General features: G+C 48.6%; 1 protein-coding gene across 2 annotated transcripts in view; it reads left to right on the plus strand.

Moving 5' to 3' along the window:
- The first annotated feature begins 487 nt into the window (after positions 1–487).
- Positions 488–20,531, plus strand: part of LOC132814171 (semaphorin-6D-like) — a 164,191-nt gene continuing 144,147 nt past the window's right edge. For both annotated transcript variants that reach the window (XM_060823404.1, XM_060823405.1), the window contains exons 1-7: positions 488–672; positions 3,631–3,745; positions 7,824–7,884; positions 9,125–9,187; positions 9,618–9,719; positions 11,557–11,647; positions 12,557–12,676. In XM_060823404.1, the coding sequence (XP_060679387.1) occupies positions 507–672; positions 3,631–3,745; positions 7,824–7,884; positions 9,125–9,187; positions 9,618–9,719; positions 11,557–11,647; positions 12,557–12,676 (718 nt within the window). In that variant the 5' untranslated portion in view covers positions 488–506. The remainder of the gene's footprint in view (positions 673–3,630; positions 3,746–7,823; positions 7,885–9,124; positions 9,188–9,617; positions 9,720–11,556; positions 11,648–12,556; positions 12,677–20,531) is intronic.

Here is a 20,531-nt window from a genome sequence, read left to right on the forward strand (position 1 = left end):
GTGTGAGTGAGTGTGTGTGTGAGAGAGTGAGTGCGTGTGTGAGAGTGAGTGTGTGTGTGAGAGAGTGAGTGTGCGAGAGAGTGTGTGTGAGTGAGTGTGTGTGTGAGAGAGTGAGTGCGTGTGTGAGAGTGAGTGTGTGTGTGAGAGAGTGAGTGTGTGAGAGAGTGAGTGTGTGAGAGAGTGAGTGTGAGTGAGTGTGTGTGTGTGTGTGTGTGTGAGTGAGAGTGGGTGAACGAGGGTGAATGAGTGGAGTTTGGATTTGTCGCTCCCCTTGCCTTTTCCTGGAGTGACAGGGAACTGCTCTGCCCTTAACGTCTCTCCCTACAGCTCCTGTCCCACACTGAGTAGGCCGCCTGCCCATGTTACTGTCTGTGTGGGGTAGAGGGACTGATTGAGACACTCGGAGGTGCGTTGGTGTTGGATGGCCGAATTATTTAATCCACCTCTCCCTCTTCTCCCACCCTCCTCGCCCCCTAAAACTCCAGGTCATGGCTCCCCAGTGACCGATGGCGATGCCCACAATCCTCTGGGGCGTGGCGCCCCCTCACAAGGCCTCAGGCTTCACTCTGGGCCTACTCATCGCTGGCTTGCTGCTCAGCCTGGGCCCACAGACCGTGGGAGCCTCAGCCTTCCCCAGGGATGCCGCCCCTCTGAATGTTGTCACGGCGGAGGGTGAGTTGATTTCTGGGCCGTTGAGAGGGTGAGGGAGGGGGCGACCGCCAGGAGAGCGTTGCCGGGCGAAGGGCTCTTGGGATCTGACACCAACCGAAAGCACCAACGAGAGGATAGGGGAGGCCATTTGGCCCCTCAGCCCTCCTCTCCCACTCCGTGCCCTTGTGTCTTTGGAGACACTTTACCTGCTGCCTTCTGGATCCCCTGAGAGATCAGGAATCTACTGATCACACCCTCAGGCGGAGTCAACGATGGGATCCCCAACATGATTGGAGGGGGAGTGGTGGGGGCAGAATTTAAAGGATTTGCCTCCCAACCGCCCACTCCAGACTGAAGAAGTTTCCCCTCAGCTCAGTCCAAGATGGCCGACAGCTCACCTAGCAACTGTACTCGCCCTGAACTATACTGCGTTCTACATACCCCAGAACCCTCCTGGGGAAAGGGGGTGTGAGCGGGAGTTACCACTTGGCACCGTGCGGGCAGAAGTGGGTACCGGAGATGCCGGAGATTAGAGTCAAGATCAGAATGGGTGATGGAAAAACGCAGCAGGTCAGGCAGCATCTGAGGAGCAAGGGGATCGACGTTTCAGGCAAAGGCATTTCATCCGGAATGAGGCCGAAACGTCGGTTTTTCCTGCTCCTCGGATGCTGCCTGACCTGCTGCGTTTTTCCAGCAACCACTCTGAACCTTACCCCATGCAACCTCCTCCAAAATCTACTCCCTGCCGACTGGTTTGCTGTGGGAGGGTCAGTGCTGAGGGAGTGGGTGCTGTGGGAGGGTCAGTGCTGAGGGAGCGGGCGCTGTGGGAGGGTCAGTGCTGAGGGAGCGGGCGCTGTGGGAGGGTCAATGCTGAGGGAGCGGGCGCTGTTGGAGGGTCAGTGCTGAGGGAGTGGGTGCTGTGGGAGGGTCAGTGCTGAGGGAGCGGACGCTGTGGGAGGATCAGTGCTGAGGGAGCAGGCACTGTGGGAGGGTCAGTGCTGAGGGAGCGGGCGCTGTGGGAGGGTCAATGCTGAGGGAGCGGGCGCTGTTGGAGGGTCAGTGCTGAGGGAGTGGGTGCTGTGGGATGGTCAGTGTTGAGGGAGCGGGCGCTGTGGGAGGGTCAGTGCTGAGGGAGTGGGTGCTGTGGAAGGGTCAGTGCTGAGGGAGCGGGCACTGTGGGAGGGTCAGTGCTGAGGGAGTGGGTGCTGTGGGAGGGTCAGTGCTGAGGGAGCGGGTGCTGTGGGAGGGTCAGTGCTGAGGGAGTGGGTGCTGTGGGAGGATCAGTGCTGAGGGAGTGGGCGCTGTGGGAGGGTCAGTGCTGAGAGAGCGGGCACAGTGAGAGGGTCAGTGCTGAGGGAGTGGGTGCTGTGGGAGGGTCAGTGCTGAGGGAGCGGGCGCTGTGGGAGGGTCAGTGCTGAGGGAGCGGGCGCTGTTGGAGGGTCAGTGCTGAGGGAGCGGGCGCTGTGGGAGGGTCAGTGCTGAGGGAGCGGGTGCTGTCAGGGAAATCCTGTCAAAGTTGGTTGCTATGTAGGCCCGAAAGCCTGAAATGAATCTTGGCTTACTTAGAAATGCAGAACTAATTGACTGTTATGAATTTATCTTTAGCTGTTGAAGGAACGGTAATCTCTCTGTGAGATTAACGCAGGGCTCCTCAATCATTCCGAATGTGCAAATTGGGAATAATTTCCTTTCACGGTTCACAGATGATTTCCTGCTCTCTGCCTTGGGGGCGGCTGGACAGGTTTTTTTATAGTTCCCTAACTACAGGCCATTCCACCCTTCTAGTGCTCCTGGTTCAGCACCCATCCCCCCAGTGAGTCCCCCCACGCCAACACCACCATTCCTTGTGAGACTGAGTCCCCCATTCTCCCCCTGACTCCCCGTGGGAGCGAGACCCCCATTCTCCCCCTGACTCCCCGTGGGAGTGAGTCCCCCCATTCTCCCCCCGACTCCTCGTGAGAGTCAGTCCCCAATCCTCCCCCCACTCCCTGTGGGAGTGAGTCCCCCATTCTCCCCCCACTCCCTGTGGGAGTGAGTCCCCCATTCTCCCCCCACTCCCCATGGGAGTGTGTCCCTCATTCCCCTCCCCCACTTCCCATGGGAGTGAGTCCTCATTCTCCACCCACTCCCTGTGGGAGTGAGTCCCCCGTTCTCCCCCCTGACTCCCCGTGAGAGGTAGTCCCCCATTTTCCCCCCACTCCCCGTGGGAGCGAGTCCCCGATTCTCCCCCCACTCCCCGTGAGAGTGAGTACCCCATTCTCCCTCCACTCCCTGTGGGAGCGAGTCCCCCATTCTCCCCCCACTCCCTGTCCCTATGATGGGGAGCAATGCCACTGGTGTATTATACTGTAACAGTCCTGTCCCTATGATGGGGAGCAATGCCACTGGTGTATTATACTGTAACAGTCCTGTCCCTATGATGGGGAGCAATGCCACGGGTGTATTATACTGTAACAGTCCTGTCCCTATGATGGGGAGCAATGCCACTGGTGTATTATACTGTAACGGTCCTGTCCCTATGATGGGGAGCAATGCCACTGGTGTATTATACTGTAACGGTCCTGTCCCTATGATGGGGAGCAATGCCACGGGTGTATTATACTGTAACAGTCCTGTCCCGATGATGGGGAGCAATGCCACGGGTGTATTATACTGCAACAGTCCTGTCCCTATGATGGGGAGCAATGCCACGGGTGTATTATACTGTAACAGTCCTGTCCCTATGATGGGGAGCAATGCCACGGGTGTATTATACTGCAACAGTCCTGTCCCTATGATGGGGAGCAATGCCACGGGTGTATTATACTGCAACAGTCCTGTCCCTATGATGGGGAGCAATGCCACTGGTGTATTATAATGTAATATATGATCAGTATTCACACTACGTTCCTGACTCCTCGCTTTCTCTGTTGTCGGATTGTGTTTTGTTTTCTCCCTCACTCTCTTCCTCCTTCCCGTTCCCCCCCACTTACCCCCCAGATGCCCAGGAGTACCCCACCTTCCGTGGTTTGGTGTCTGACAATGGTTCCGCCTCACCAGGCCTTGACTTCCAGCGCATGCTGAGGATCAACCAAACGCTGTACATTTCGGCAAGGTAAGATTCACCAACCATCCCAGCTGTGTCCCCCATCGAGACCCTCCCACCTTGGGGGGACGGACTAGCATTGCCATAGGTGCGGCAGTTCACGCTCTCTGTCACCATGACGATGAGCAATACCACGTGTGTGCCCTTGAGAAACGTTTCGGCTTCTGTAAAGAAGGTCGATCCAATGCTATAGCATTGAGAACTACTGTCACAGTATTATGTTGTAACAGTCCTGTCCCTATGATGGGGAGCAATGCCACGGGTGTATTATATTGTAACAGTCCTGTCCCTATGATGGGGAGCAATGCCACGGGTGTATTATACTGTAACAGTCCTGTCCCTATGATGGGGAGCAATGCCACGGGTGTATTATACTGTAACAGTCCTGTCCCTATGATGGGGAGCAATGCCACTGGTGTATTATACTGTAACGGTCCTGTCCCTATGATGGGGAGCAATGCCACTGGTGTATTATACTGGAACAGTCCTGTCCCTGTGATGGGGAGCAATGCCACTGGTGTATTATACTGTAACAGTCCTGTCCCTATGACGGGGAGCAATGCCACTGGTGTATTATACTGTAACAGTCCTGTCCCTATGACGGGGAGCAATGCCACTGGTGTATTATACTGTAACAGTCCTGTCCCTATGACGGGGAGCAATGCCACTGGTGTATTATACTGTAACAGTCCTGTCCCTGTGATAGGGAGCAATGCCACTGGTGTATTATACTGTAACAGTCCTGTCCCTATGATGGGGAGCAATGCCACTGGTGTATTATACTGTAACAGTCCTGTCCCTATGATGGGGAGCAATGCCACTGGTGTATTATACGGTAACAGTCCTGTCCCTATGATGGGGAGCAATGCCACTGGTGTATTATACGGTAACAGTCCTGTCCCTATGATGGGGAGCAATGCCACTGGTGTATTATACTGTAACAGTCCTGTCCCTATGATGGGGAGCAATGCCACGGGTGTATTATACTGTAACGGTCCTGTCCCTATGATGGAGAGCAATGCCACTGGTGTATTATACTGGAACAGTCCTGTCCCTATGATGGGGAGCAATGCCACTGGTGTATTATACGGTAACAGTCCTGTCCCTATGATGGGGAGCAATGCCACTGGTGTATTATACTGTAACAGTCCTGTCCCTATGATGGGGAGCAATGCCACTGGTGTATTATACTGGAACAGTCCTGTCCCTATGATGGGGAGCAATGCCACGGGTGTATTATACGGTAACAGTCCTGTCCCTATGATGGGGAGCAATGCCACGGGTGTATTATACTGTAACAGTCCTGTCCCTATGATGGGGAGCAATGCCACTGGTGTATTATACTGTAACAGTCCTGTCCCTACGATGGGGAGCAACGCCACGGGTGTATTATACTGTAACAGTCCTGTCCCTGTGATGGGGAGCAATGCCACTGGTGTATTATACTGTAACAGTCCTGTCCGTGTGATGGGGAGCAATGCCACGGGTGTATTATACTGTAACAGTACTGTCCCTATGATGGGGAGCAATGCCACTGGTGTATTATACTGTAACAGTCCTGTCCCTACGATGGGGAGCAACGCCACGGGTGTATTATACTGTAACAGTCCTGTCCCTATGATGGGGAGCAATGCCACTGGTGTATTATACTGGAACAGTCCTGTCCCTATGATGGGGAGCAATGCCACGGGTGTATTATACGGTAACAGTCCTGTCCCTATGATGGGGAGCAATGCCACGGGTGTATTATACTGTAACAGTCCTGTCCCTATGATGGGGAGCAATGCCACTGGTGTATTATACTGGAACAGTCCTGTCCCTATGATGGGGAGCAATGCCACGGGTGTATTATACGGTAACAGTCCTGTCCCTATGATGGGGAGCAATGCCACGGGTGTATTATACTGTAACAGTCCTGTCCCTATGATGGGGAGCAATGCCACTGGTGTATTATACTGTAACAGTCCTGTCCCTACGATGGGGAGCAACGCCACGGGTGTATTATACTGTAACAGTCCTGTCCCTGTGATGGGGAGCAATGCCACTGGTGTATTATACTGTAACAGTCCTGTCCGTGTGATGGGGAGCAATGCCACGGGTGTATTATACTGTAACAGTCCTGTCCCTATGATGGGGAGCAATGCCACTGGTGTATTATACTGTAACAGTCCTGTCCCTACGATGGGGAGCAACGCCACGGGTGTATTATACTGTAACAGTCCTGTCCCTATGATGGGGAGCAATGCCACTGGTGTATTATACTGGAACAGTCCTGTCCCTATGATGGGGAGCAATGCCACGGGTGTATTATACGGTAACAGTCCTGTCCCTATGATGGGGAGCAATGCCACGGGTGTATTATACTGTAACAGTCCTGTCCCTATGATGGGGAGCAATGCCACTGGTGTATTATACTGTAACAGTCCTGTCCCTACGATGGGGAGCAACGCCACGGGTGTATTATACTGTAACAGTCCTGTCCCTGTGATGGGGAGCAATGCCACTGGTGTATTATACTGTAACAGTCCTGTCCGTGTGATGGGGAGCAATGCCACGGGTGTATTATACTGTAACAGTCCTGTCCCTATGATGGGGAGCAATGCCACTGGTGTATTATACTGTAACAGTCCTGTCCCTACGATGGGGAGCAACGCCACGGGTGTATTATACTGTAACAGTCCTGTCCCTGTGATGGGGAGCAATGCCACTGGTGTATTATACTGTAACAGTCCTGTCCCTATGATGGGGAGCAATGCCACTGGTGTATTATACTGTAACAGTCCTGTCCCTATGATGGGGAGCAATGCCACTGGTGTATTATACTGTAACGGTCCTGTCCCTATGATGGGGAGCAATGCCACTGGTGTATTATACTGTAACAGTCCTGTCCCTGTGATGGGGAGCAATGCCACGGGTGTATTATACTGCAACAGTCCTGTCCCTATGATGGGGAGCAATGCCACGGGTGTATTATACTGTAACAGTCCTGTCCCTATGATGGGGAGCAATGCCACGGGTGTATTATACTGTAACGGTCCTGTCCCTATGATGGGGAGCAATGCCACGGGTGTATTATACTGTAACAGTCCTGTGCCTATGATGGGGAGCAACGCCACGGGTGTATTATACTGTAACAGTCCTGTCCCTATGATGGGGAGCAATGCCACTGGTGTATTATACTGTAACAGTCCTGTCCCTGTGATGGGGAGCAATGCCACGGGTGTATTATACTGTAACAGTCCTGTCCCTATGATGGGGAGCAATGCCACTGGTGTATTATACTGTAACAGTCCTGTCCCTGTGATGGGGAGCAATGCCACGGGTGTATTATACTGTACCAGTCCTGTCCCTATGATGGGGAGCAATGCCACGGGTGTATTATACTGTAACAGTCCTGTCCCTATGATGGGGAGCAATGCCACGGGTGTATTATACTGTAACAGTCCTGTCCCGATGATGGGGAGCAATGCCACGGGTGTATTATACTGCAACAGTTCTGTCCCTATGATGGGGAGCAATGCCACGGGTGTATTATACTGTAACAGTCCTGTCCCTATGATGGGGAGCAATGCCACGGGTGTATTATACTGCAACAGTCCTGTCCCTATGATGGGGAGCAATGCCACGGGTGTATTATACTGTAACAGTCCTGTGCCTATGATTGGGAGCAATGCCACTGGTGTATTATACTGTAACAGTCCTGTCCCGATGATGGGGAGCAATGCCACGGGTGTATTATACTGTAACAGTCCTGTCCCTGTGATGGGGAGCAATGCCACGGGTGTATTATACTGTAACAGTCCTGTCCCTATGATGGGGAGCAATGCCACTGGTGTATTATACTGTAACAGTCCTGTCCCTATGACGGGGAGCAATGCCACGGGTGTATTATACTGTAACAGTCCTGTCCCTATGATGGGGAGCAATGCCACGGGTGTAGGTAGGTGTTCCTGTTCCGATGAGCAATGCCAGAATAGGTGTACCAATTTGAAACTGAGATCTCCTGCCGTGACGCTGTCTGATTGGCTGTTATTCCTGAGCTGAGTGAGTCCGTGTTTTTATCAATCATCCCTTTGTTGTTCTCTAGGGACCACATTTACTCCTTCGATCTGGGTCGCAGTCCCCAGGATATCCTGAATCCTCGGAACGTATGTACTGATCTGTGTGCATTATTCCCATTCAGGGGTGGGACCTCACTCCTCAAGTTAGAGGGACCTCCATCGCTCTGACCTCATCACACTCCCTCAGCGCTGACCCTCTGACTACACCCACTCCCTAATTGCTGACCCTCCGATAGTGCCCATTCCCTTGGCGCTGACTGTCCAACATTGCCCGCTCCGTCAGCACTGACCTTCCCACAGCACCCGTTCCCTCAGCGCTGACCCTCCAACATCGCCCGCTCCCTCAGCACTGACCCTCTGACAGCACCCGCTCCGTCAGCACTGACCTTCCCACAGCACCCGTTCCATCAGCGCTGACCTCCGACCGCGTCCACTCCCTCATCGTTGACCCTCCAACATCGCCCGCTCCCTCAGCACTGACTCTCCCACAGCACCCACTCCCTCAGCACTGACCCTCCCACAGCACCCACTCCCTCAGCACTGACCCTCCCACAGCACCCACTCCCTCAGCACCGACCCTCCCACAGCACCCGTTCCCTCAGTGCTGACACTCCGACAGTGCCCACTCCCTCAGCACTGACCCTCCCACAGCACCCACTTCCTCAGCACCGACCCTCCCACAGCACCCACTCCCTCAGCACCGACCCTCCCACAGCACCCGTTCCCTCAGTGCTGACACTCCGACAGTGCCCACTCCCTCAGCACTGACCCTCCCACAGCACCCACTCCCTCAGCACCGACCCTCCCACAGCACCCGTTCCCTCAGCGCTGACCTCCGACCGCATCCACTCCCTCAGCGTTGACCCTCTGACAGGGCCCGCTCTCTCAGCACTGACCTCTGACCCGTATCCATTCCCTCAGCGTTGACCCTCCCACAGTGCCCGCTTTCTTGGCACTGACCTCTGGCCCGTGTCCATTCCCTCAGCGTTGACCATCCGACAGCGTCCGCTCTCTTGGCACTATGTACTGTCTGGATCATGGCGTCAGGTTGTGCACTGGATGACGGTGGAGGAGGAGGTTTGAAGTACTGTACATGTGTTTCCAAGGAGATAGCGCGACAGCGCTCGACCCTGCATCCTGAGTTAGGCTGCACCGTCCAGCCGTGAGCCGTTGTGTCCACGCCGAGGTTGGGGGGAGGATGTGCTTGACCACTTCGGACTGTGCCAACTACGCAACACTGTGCTGGGGGATGGGGGAGCATAGTGGGGAGAGGCCATAGCTCAGCTGGGTCAGGAGTCACGTGAAACATGTTTCTCTTCGCCTGCAGAAGGTGCAGTGGAGGACCAAGGGTAGCGATATGCAGAATTGCGCCATGCGAGGGAAGCATCGGGTGAGTGACCCTCTGGATGGAGTGGGGCCTGAAGGGTTGGGGGAGTGAGCGGGGTGTATTGAAGGATCGAGGGAAACCTCGCGGGGTTGTGGTGGTGGTGTGAGGTGGGGGTGCGGTGGGGAGAGGTATCCGCGTTCCCTGTGACAGCGTCCCGTGGCCGCGAAACCCCGGAATCCGGGCGGGAAGCGGTTAGGAATTTCCCGAGTAGAGGGGGACTTACGGGAGTCCCCTCTCTCTCTCTCCAGAGGGGGATGGTACTTGCGGGGCGGTCTGAGTGAGGAACCAGGCCTGAGGCCCAACTACAGGTCTCATTGCTAAGGGCCTCACCTACTTTGTCGGCCTGGGCCTAGGGAACCTCGTGCAGCCTGAGTGGAGGCTTTTTTGTTTGCGCGTTCCTTACCTTCTCCCGTCTCCTCCGACCTCCCGGCAGGACGAGTGTCACAACTTCATTCGTGTCCTGGTGCCTCGCAGCGACCGGACGCTGTTTGCTTGTGGGACCAACGCTTTCAACCCCATCTGTCGGAACTACAAGGTGAGGCGGCCATCTTGTGCGGTCAACCCCTGAACCTGGGGAGGGCCGTGCCACGCAACGCACGTGTGTAACATGGTTCCCGCGTCACAGCGTGCGCTCTCGCTCACACAGACACACATACGCACCCGGACATTCGGCCCTTCGAACCTGCTACCCCATTCTCTCCAGGAGCATGGCTGATTATCGCTTTCTCCCCTTCCCATCTCTATCCTGCTCCATATCCATATGTCTATCCAATGGTCATTTAAATGCCCTTAAAGTTGGCGAGTCCACTCCTGTTGCAGGCAGTACCTTCCACGCTCCTCCTGGCAATTAGGGTCCGTCAACGGCCGCGAAGGGGGGGAGACTGAACCCGTCCCCTCCCCTTTCTCGCTGCTGAGCTCTGCTCTTCGCCGTCTCCCCACACCCCTCCATTCGGCCTGCACCCTTCCCCACTCCAAGCACCCGGAACCTTGCTGTGCCACACAAAGTGAACGCTGTCTCTCTCGCTCTCTCTCTCTCTCTATCTCTCTCTCTGTCTCTCTCTCCCCCCTTTCTCTGTGTCTCTCTCACTCTCTGTTTCTCTCGTTCTCTCTCTCTGTTTCTCACTCTCTCTCACTCCCCTTTCTCTCACTCTCTATGTGTGTATCTCTCTCCCCCTATCTCCCTCCTCCCCTCTCTCTCTCCCTCCCTCCCTCTCTATGTCTCTCTGTCTCTCTCTGTCTCTCTCTCTCTCTCTTTCTCTCCCTCCCTCCCTCTCTATCTCTCTCTGTCTCTCCTCTCTCTCTCTCTCTCTCTCTCTCTATACACCCCCCTTCTTTCTCTCAATCTGTGTGTGTGTCTCTCTCTCCCCTCCCCTCTCTCTCTCTCTGTCTCTCTCTCTCTCTCTCTACACCCCCCTCTTTCTCTCACTCTGTGTGTGTGTGTCTCTCTCTTTCCCCCCTCTCTGCTCTCTCTCTCTATGTCTCTCTCTGTCTCTCTCTCCTCTCTCTCTCTCCACCCTCCTCTTTCTCTCACTCTGTGTGTGTGTCTCTCTCACTCCTCTCTCTCTCTGTCTCTCTCTCTCTATGTCTCTGTCTCTCTCTCTCTCTACACCCCCCTCTTTCTCTTACTCTGTGTGTGTGTGTGTGTCTCTCTCTCTTCCCCCTCCTCTCTCTCTCTCTCTCTCTGTCTCTCTCTCTCTATGTCTCTCTCTCTGTCTCTCTCTGTCTCTCTCTCCTCTCTCTCTCTCCACCCTCCTCTTTCTCTTACTCTCTGTGTGTGTGTCTCTCTCTCTTCCCCCTCCTCTCTCTCTCTCTCTCTGTCTCTCTCTCTCTCTCTGTCTCTCTCTCTCTGTCTCTCTCTCTCTCTGTCTCTCTCTCTCTGTCTCTCTCTCTCTCTCTATACACCCCCTCTTTCTCTCACTCTCTGTGTGTGTCTCTCTCTCTTTCCCCCCCTCTGCTCTCTCTCTCTCTATGTCTCTCTCTGTCTCTCTCTCTCTCTGTCTCTCTCTCTCTCTCTATGTCTCTCTCTGTCTCTGTCTCTCTCCTCTCTCTCTCTACACCCCCCTCTTTCTCTCACTCTGTGTGTGTGTCTCTCTCACTCCTCTCTCTCTATGTCTCTGTCTGTCTCTCTCTCTCTCTCTACACCCCCCTCTTTCTCTTATTCTCTGTGTGTGTCTCTCTCTCTTCCCCCCCTCTGCTCTCTCTGTCTCTCTCTCTCTCTCTGTCTCTCTCTCTCTCTATGTCTCTCTCTCTGTCTCTCTCTGTCTCTCTCTCTCTCTATATATATATACCCCCTCTTTCTCTCACTCTGTGTGAGTGTCTCTCTCTCTCCCCTCTCTCTCTGCCCCCTCCTCTCTCTTTCACTCCCTCCCAAGATGGAGTCCCTACTGCAGGAGAGTGAGGAGGTGAATGGACAGGCCCGGTGCCCCTTCGATACCCGACAGACCAACGTTGCCCTCTTCGCTGGTATGTATTGGTGGGGGAGGGGCAGGCGAGGAGTAGGGTGGGGTGGGGCAGACAGAGATAGTAACCAGAGGGACGCTCAGTCAGACACCTCCCCCCTCCACTCTGTCCCCCCCGCCCCCCCTGTCCATCGGGGCAAGGGGTGTCAGGGAGGGAGGTTGGGAGGGAGCAGTGGGAGACAGGGAGGAGGGGGAAGGGAGGGAGAGGTTTAGGGAGGTGGGGGGGTCACTGACGTCCAGACTTCCCCCTCACCCTCCACCCCAAGACACCCCTTCCTCATTGCTTGAGAGACCAGGAATGGGGGAGACTGGAGGGGGTGACAGAGATAGGGAGGGGGTGTAGGGGCTGGAGGGGGCGACATAGTTAGGGAGGGGGTGTAGGGGCTGGAGGGGGCGACATAGTTAGGGAGGGGTGTAGGGAGCTGGAGGATGTGACAGAATTAGGGAGGAGGTGTAGGGGCTGGAGGGGGTGACAGAGATAGGGAGGGGGTGTAGGGGCTGGAGGGGGTGACACAGATAGGGAGGGGTGTAGGGGGCTGGAGGGGGGTGACACAGATAGGGAGGGGGTGTAGGGGCTGGAGGGGGTGACAAAGATAGGGAGGGGGTGTAGGGGGCTGGAGGGGGTGACAGAGATAGGGAGGGGGTGTAGGGGGCTGGAGGGGGTGACAGAGATAGGGAGGGGGTGACAGAGATAGAGAGGGGGTGTAGGGGCTGGAGGAGGTGACAGAGATAGGGAGGGGGTGTAGGGATTGGAGTTCTCTCATGCCCTTTTTTTTTCTCTCCTCTCTCTCTCTCTCTCTCTCTCCATCTCTCTCTCTCTCTCCATCTATCTCTCTCTCTCTCTGTCTTTCTCTGTCTCCATCTCTCTATCTCCCCCCCACTCCCACCACTCTCTCTCTCTCTCTCTGTCCAGATGGAAACCTGTACTCAGCGACGATGGCGGATTTCTTAGCCAGTGACGCCGTGATCTACCGCAGCCTTGGACCTGCCCCTGTTCTCCGTACCGTCAAATACGACTCCAAATGGCTGAAAGGTAACGTGGGGGGGGTTATACCCTCTGTCTGCAACTCCTCTGGGGTGGGGGGGAGGTGAACCAGTGACCCCTCCCCATGATCAGCTCGATAAAACCACAGGACAGGATGGCACAGGCCCTTCGGCCCAACAAGCCTGTGCTAACACATAAGCCCTTTCAAAGTTGACACCCTTTTACCTCTAGGGTGCCCGTATCCCTCTATGCCCTGCCTATATAATGTGTCTGCCAAGATGCTTCTCAAATGTTTCCATCTCCTCTGGCAGCACATCCCAGGCACCTGGCTCAAAAACACTTGCCTCCTGCATCTCCTTACCTCATTTTGCCCTCAACGAATGTCCCTGGTCATTGCCCTTTCTACCCTGGGAAAAACAGTCACAGAAGGGTATAGTACAGAATCAGACCCTTCGGCCCAACTCGTCCATGCCGACCCCATATCCTAACCTAATCTAATCCCGTTTGCCAGCACCCGGCCCATCTCCCTCCAAACCCTTCCTATCCATGTCCCCATCCACCTTTTAAATGCTGTCATTGTACCAGCCTCCAACCACTTCCTCTGGCAGCTCATTCATTACACGTACCACCCTCTGAGTGAAAACATTGCCCCTCAGGTCCCTGTCCCCTCTCACCCTAAACCTATGTCCCTCTAGTTCTGGACTCCCCCACCCCAGGGAAATGACCTTGTCTATTCACCCCAACCCCTGCCCCTCATGATTTTATAAACCTCTATAAGGTCACCCCTCAGCCTCCGACGCTCCAGGGAAAACAGCCCCAGCCTGTTCAGCCTCTCCCTGTAGCTCAAACCCTCCAACATCCTTGTCAATCTTTTCTGAACCCTTTCAAGTTTCACAACATCTTTCCGATAGGAAGGAGACCAGAATTGCACGCAGTATTCCAACAGTGGCCTAACCAATGTCCTGTACAGCTACAACGTGACCTCTCAGCTCCTACACACTGACCTATAAAATATCTTTGTCACGTTGTCAAAAAAACGTCAGCCGTGTTCCTGAGACACGCCTTCCCCAACTCACCAATACGCCCAGGTTGTGAGGAAAGCCGAAAACATCTTCTCCGAACATTCCACCACCTCTGGGGTAGGGGGCTCACTGGCTGGAGATTTCCCAGATTATCCCTGATGTCCTTCTAAAACAAAGGAGCGAGGTGGTCTTCAGTTTCTGGTGTTAATATTGTGCTCAGTTCTGGGGTTAATATTGTGTTCAGTTCTGGAGTTAATGTTGTGTTAAGTTTTGGGGTGAATATTGAGTTCAGTTCTGGCGTTAATATTGTGTTCAGCTCTGGTGTTAATATTGTGTTCAGTTCTGGTGTTAATATTGTGTTCAGTTCTGGCGAAAATATTGTGTTCAGTTCTGGTGTTAATATTGAGTTCAGCTCTGGTGTTAATATTGTGTTCAGCTCTGGTGTTAATATTGTGTTCAGTTCTGGTGTTAATATTGTGTTCAGTTCTGGCGAAAATATTGTGTTCAGTTCTGGTGTTAATATTGTGTTCAGTTCTGGTGTTAATATTGTGTTCAGTTCTGGCGAAAATATTGTCTTCCGTTCTGGTGTTAATATTGTGTTCAGTTCTGGCGAAAATATTGTGTTCAGTTCTGGAGTTAATATTGTGTTCAGTTTTGGGGTGAATATTGTGTTCAGTTCTGGCAGTAATATTGTGTTCAGTTCTGGTGTTAATATTGTGCTCAGTTCTGGTTTTAATATTGTGTTCAGTTCTGGTGTTAATATTATGATCAGTTCTGGCATTAACATTGTGTTCAGTTCTGGCGTTAATATTGTGTTCAGTTTAGGGGTGAATATTGAGTTCAGTTCTGGCGTTAATATTGTGTTCAGCTCTGGTGTTAATATTGTGTTCAGTTCTGGCGTTAATATTGTGTTCAGTTCTGGCATTAATATTGTGTTCGGTTCTGGCGTTAATATTGTGTTCAGATCAGGTGTTAATATTGTGTTCAGTTCTGGCGTTAATATTGTGTTTAGTTCTGGTGTTAATATTGTGTTCGGTTCTGGTGTTAATATTGTGTTCAGTTCTGGCGATAATATTGTGTTCAGTCTGGTGTTAATATTGTGTTCAGTTCTGGTGTTAATATTGTGTTTAGTTCTGGCATTAATATTGTGTTCAGTTTTGGGGTGAATATTGTGTTCGGTTCTGGAGTTAATATTGTGTTCAGTTTTGGGGTGAATATTGAGTTCAGTTCTGGTGGTAATATTGTGTTCAGTTCTGGTGTTAATATTGTGCTCAGTTCTGGTTTTAATATTGTGTTCAGTTCTGGTGTTAATATTATGTTCAGTTCAGGTGTTAATATCGTGTCCAGTTCTGGCGATAATATTGTGTTCAGTTCTGGTGTTAATATTGTGTTCAGTTTTGGGGTGAATATTGTGTTCGGTTCTGGAGTTAATATTGTGTTCAGTTTTGGGGTGAATATTGAGTTCAGTTCTGGCGGTAATATTGTGTTCAGTTCTGGTGTTAATATTGTGCTCAGTTCTGGAGTTAATGTTGTGTTAAGTTTTGGGGTGAATATTGAGTTCAGTTCTGGCGTTAATATTGTGTTCAGTTCTGGTATTAATGTGTTCAGTTCTGGTGTTAATATTGTGCTCAGTTCTGGTTTTAATATTGTGTTCAGTTCTGGTGTTAATATTGTGTTCAGTTCTGGTGTTAATATTATGTTTAGTTCTGGTGTTAATATTGTGTTCCGTTCTGGAGTTAATATTGTGTTCAGTTTTGGGGTGAATATTGTGTTCAGTTCTGGCAGTAATATTGTGTTCAGTTCTGGTGTTAATATTGTGCTCAGTTCTGGTTTTAATATTGTGTTCAGTTCTGGTGTTAATATTGTGTTTAGTTCTGGCATTAATATTGTGTTCAGTTTTGGGGTGAATATTGTGTTCGGTTCTGGAGTTAATATTGTGTTCAGTTTTGGGGTGAATATTGAGTTCAGTTCTGGCGGTAATATTGTGTTCAGTTCTGGTGTTAATATTGTGCTCAGTTCTGGTGTTAATATTGTGTTCAGTTCTGGCGATAATATTGTGTTCAGTTCTGGTGTTAATATTGTGTTCAGTTTTGGGGTGAATATTGTGTTCGGTTCTGGAGTTAATATTGTGTTCAGTTTTGGGGTGAATATTGAGTTCAGTTCTGGCGGTAATATTGTGTTCAGTTCTGGTGTTAATGTTGTGTTCAGTTCTGGTGTTAATATTGTGCTCAGTTCTGGCGTTAATATTGTGTTCAGTTCTGGTGTTAATATTGTGTTCAGTTTTGGGGTGAATATTGTGTTCGGTTCTGGAGTTAATATTGTGTTCAGTTTTGGGGTGAATATTGTGTTCAGTTCTGGCAGTAATATTGTGTTCAGTTCTGGTGTTAATATTGTGCTCAGTTCTGGTTTTAATATTGTGTTCAGTTCTGGTGTTAATATTGTGTTCAGTTCTGGTGTTAATATTGTGCTCAGTTCTGGTGTTAATATTGTGTTCAGTTCTGGCGATAATATTGTGTTCAGTTCTGGTGTTAATATTGTGTTCAGTTTTGGGGTGAATATTGTGTTCGGTTCTGGAGTTAATATTGTGTTCAGTTTTGGGGTGAATATTGAGTTCAGTTCTGGCGGTAATATTGTGTTCAGTTCTGGTGTTAATGTTGTGTTCAGTTCTGGTGTTAATATTGTGCTCAGTTCTGGCGTTAATATTGTGTTCAGTTCTGGTGTTAATATTGTGTTCAGTTTTGGGGTGAATATTGTGTTCGGTTCTGGAGTTAATATTGTGTTCAGTTTTGGGGTGAATATTGTGTTCAGTTCTGGCAGTAATATTGTGTTCAGTTCTGGTGTTAATATTGTGCTCAGTTCTGGTTTTAATATTGTGTTCAGTTCTGGTGTTAATATTGTGTTCAGTTCTGGTGTTAATATTGTGTTTAGTTCTGGTGTTAATATTGTGTTCCGTTCTGGAGTTAATATTGTGTTCATTTTAGGGGTGAATATTGAGTTCAGTTCTGGCGTTAATATTGTGTTCAGCTCTGGTGTTAATATTGTGTTCTGTTCTGGTGTTAATATTGTGTTCGGTTCTGGTGTTAATATTGTGTACAGTTGTGGCATTAATATTGTCTTCCGTTCTGGTGTTAATATTGTGTTCAGTCTGGTGTTAATATTGTGTTCAGTTCTGGCGTTAATATTGTGTTCGTTTCTGGCGTTAATATTGTGTTCGGTTCTGGTGTTAATATTGTGTACAGTTGTGGCATTAATATTGTCTTCCGTTCTGGTGTTAATATTGTGTTCAGTTCTTGCGATATTATTGTGTTCAGTCTGGTGTTAATATTGTGTTCAGTTCTGGTGTTAATATTGTGTTTAGTTCTGGCATTAATATTGTGTGCAGTTTTGGGGTGAATATTGTGTTCAGTTCTGGAGTTAATATTGTGTTCAGTTTTGGGGTGAATATTGAGTTCAGTTCTGGCGGTAATATTGTGTTCAGTTCTGGTTTTAATATTGTGTTCAGTTCTGGTGTTAATATTGTGTTCTGTTCTGGCGTTAATATTGTGTTCGGTTCTGGTGTTAATATTGTGTACAGTTGTGACATTAATATTGTCTTCCGTTCTGGTGTTAATATTGTGCTCAGTTCTGGTTTTAATATTGTGTTCAGTTCTGGTGTTAATAATGTGTTCAGTTCTGGTGTTAATATTGTGTTTAGTTCTGGTGTTAATATTGTGTTCCGTTCTGGAGTTAATATTGTGTTCATTTTAGGGGTGAATATTGAGTTCAGTTCTGGCAATAATATTGTGTTCAGCTCTGGTGTTAATATTGTGTTCTGTTCTGGTGTTAATATTGTGTTCGGTTCTGGTGTTAATATTGTGTACAGTTGTGACATTAATATTGTCTTCCGTTCTGGTGTTAATATTGTGTTCAGTCTGGTGTTAATATTGTGTTCAGTTCTGGTGTTAATATTGTGTTCAGTTTTGGGGTGAATATTGTGTTCGGTTCTGGAGTTAATATTGTGTTCAGTTTTGGGGTGAATATTGAGTTCAGTTCTGGCGGTAATATTGTGTTCAGTTCTGGTGTTAATATTGTGCTCAGTTCTGGTTTTAATATTGTGCTCAGTTCTGGTGTTAATATTGTGTTCAGTTCTGGTGTTAATATTATGATCAGTTCTGGCGTTAACATTGTGTTCAGTTCTGGTGTTAATGTTGTGTTCGGTTCTGGAGTTAATATTGTGTTCAGTTCTGGAGTTAATATTGTGTTCAGTTCTGGCGTTAATGTTGTGCTCAGTTCTGGTTTTAATATTGTGTTCAGTCCTGGTGTTAATATTGTGTTCAGTTCTGGCGGTAATATTGTGTTCAGTTCTGGCATTAATATTGTGTTCAGTTCTGGTGTTAATATTGTGTTCAGTTCTGGCGAAAATATTGTGTTCAGTTCTGGAGTTAATATTGTGTTCAGTTTTGGGGTGAATATTGTGTTCAGTTCTGGCAGTAATATTGTGTTCAGTTCTGGTGTTAATATTGTGCTCAGTTCTGGTTTTAATATTGTGTTCAGTTCTGGTGTTAATATTATGATCAGTTCTGGCATTAACATTGTGTTCAGTTCTGGCGTTAATATTGTGTTCAGTTTAGGGGTGAATATTGAGTTCAGTTCTGGCGTTAATATTGTGTTCAGCTCTGGTGTTAATATTGTGTTCAGTTCTGGCGTTAATATTGTGTTCAGTTCTGGCATTAATATTGTGTTCGGTTCTGGCGTTAATATTGTGTTCAGATCAGGTGTTAATATTGTGTTCAGTTCTGGCGTTAATATTGTGTTTAGTTCTGGTGTTAATATTGTGTTCGGTTCTGGTGTTAATATTGTGTTCAGTTCTGGCGATAATATTGTGTTCAGTCTGGTGTTAATATTGTGTTCAGTTCTGGTGTTAATATTGTGTTTAGTTCTGGCATTAATATTGTGTTCAGTTTTGGGGTGAATATTGTGTTCGGTTCTGGAGTTAATATTGTGTTCAGTTTTGGGGTGAATATTGAGTTCAGTTCTGGTGGTAATATTGTGTTCAGTTCTGGTGTTAATATTGTGCTCAGTTCTGGTTTTAATATTGTGTTCAGTTCAGGTGTTAATATCGTGTCCAGTTCTGGCGATAATATTGTGTTCAGTTCTGGTGTTAATATTGTGTTCAGTTTTGGGGTGAATATTGTGTTCGGTTCTGGAGTTAATATTGTGTTCAGTTTTGGGGTGAATATTGAGTTCAGTTCTGGCGGTAATATTGTGTTCAGTTCTGGTGTTAATATTGTGCTCAGTTCTGGAGTTAATGTTGTGTTAAGTTTTGGGGTGAATATTGAGTTCAGTTCTGGCGTTAATATTGTGTTCAGTTCTGGTATTAATGTGTTCAGTTCTGGTGTTAATGTTGTGCTCAGTTCTGGCGTTAATATTGTGTTCAGTTCTGGTGTTAATATTGCGTTCAGTTCTGGCGATAATATTGTGTTTAGTTCTGGAGTTAATATTGTGTTCAGTTTTGGGGTGAATATTGTGTTCAGTTCTGGCAGTAATATTGTGTTCAGTTCTGGTGTTAATATTGTGCTCAGTTCTGGTTTTAATATTATGTTTAGTTCTGGTGTTAATATTGTGTTCCGTTCTGGAGTTAATATTGTGTTCAGTTTTGGGGTGAATATTGTGTTCAGTTCTGGCAGTAATATTGTGTTCAGTTCTGGTGTTAATATTGTGCTCAGTTCTGGTTTTAATATTGTGTTCAGTTCTGGTGTTAATATTGTGTTCAGTTTTGGGGTGAATATTGTGTTCGGTTCTGGAGTTAATATTGTGTTCAGTTTTGGGGTGAATATTGAGTTCAGTTCTGGCGGTAATATTGTGTTCAGTTCTGGTGTTAATATTGTGCTCAGTTCTGGTGTTAATATTGTGTTCAGTTCTGGCGATAATATTGTGTTCAGTTCTGGTGTTAATATTGTGTTCAGTTTTGGGGTGAATATTGTGTTCGGTTCTGGAGTTAATATTGTGTTCAGTTTTGGGGTGAATATTGAGTTCAGTTCTGGCGGTAATATTGTGTTCAGTTCTGGTGTTAATGTTGTGTTCAGTTCTGGTGTTAATATTGTGCTCAGTTCTGGCGTTAATATTGTGTTCAGTTCTGGTGTTAATATTGTGTTCAGTTTTGGGGTGAATATTGTGTTCGGTTCTGGAGTTAATATTGTGTTCAGTTTTGGGGTGAATATTGTGTTCAGTTCTGGCAGTAATATTGTGTTCAGTTCTGGTGTTAATATTGTGCTCAGTTCTGGTTTTAATATTGTGTTCAGTTCTGGTGTTAATATTGTGTTCAGTTCTGGTGTTAATATTGTGTTTAGTTCTGGTGTTAATATTGTGTTCCGTTCTGGAGTTAATATTGTGTTCATTTTAGGGGTGAATATTGAGTTCAGTTCTGGCGTTAATATTGTGTTCAGCTCTGTTGTTAATATTGTGTTCTGTTCTGGTGTTAATATTGTGTTCGGTTCTGGTGTTAATATTGTGTACAGTTGTGGCATTAATATTGTCTTCCGTTCTGGTGTTAATATTGTGTTCAGTCTGGTGTTAATATTGTGTTCAGTTCTGGTGTTAATATTGTGTTCAGTTCTGGCGTTAATATTGTGTTCGTTTCTGGCGTTAATATTGTGTTCGGTTCTGGTGTTAATATTGTGTACAGTTGTGGCATTAATATTGTCTTCCGTTCTGGTGTTAATATTGTGTTCAGTTCTTGCGATATTATTGTGTTCAGTCTGGTGTTAATATTGTGTTCAGTTCTGGTGTTAATATTGTGTTTAGTTCTGGCATTAATATTGTGTGCAGTTTTGGGGTGAATATTGTGTTCAGTTCTGGAGTTAATATTGTGTTCAGTTTTGGGGTGAATATTGAGTTCAGTT

This window comes from Hemiscyllium ocellatum, unplaced genomic scaffold (genome assembly GCF_020745735.1).
Source record: "Hemiscyllium ocellatum isolate sHemOce1 unplaced genomic scaffold, sHemOce1.pat.X.cur. scaffold_714_pat_ctg1, whole genome shotgun sequence".
Classification (NCBI taxonomy): Eukaryota; Metazoa; Chordata; class Chondrichthyes; order Orectolobiformes; family Hemiscylliidae; genus Hemiscyllium; species Hemiscyllium ocellatum.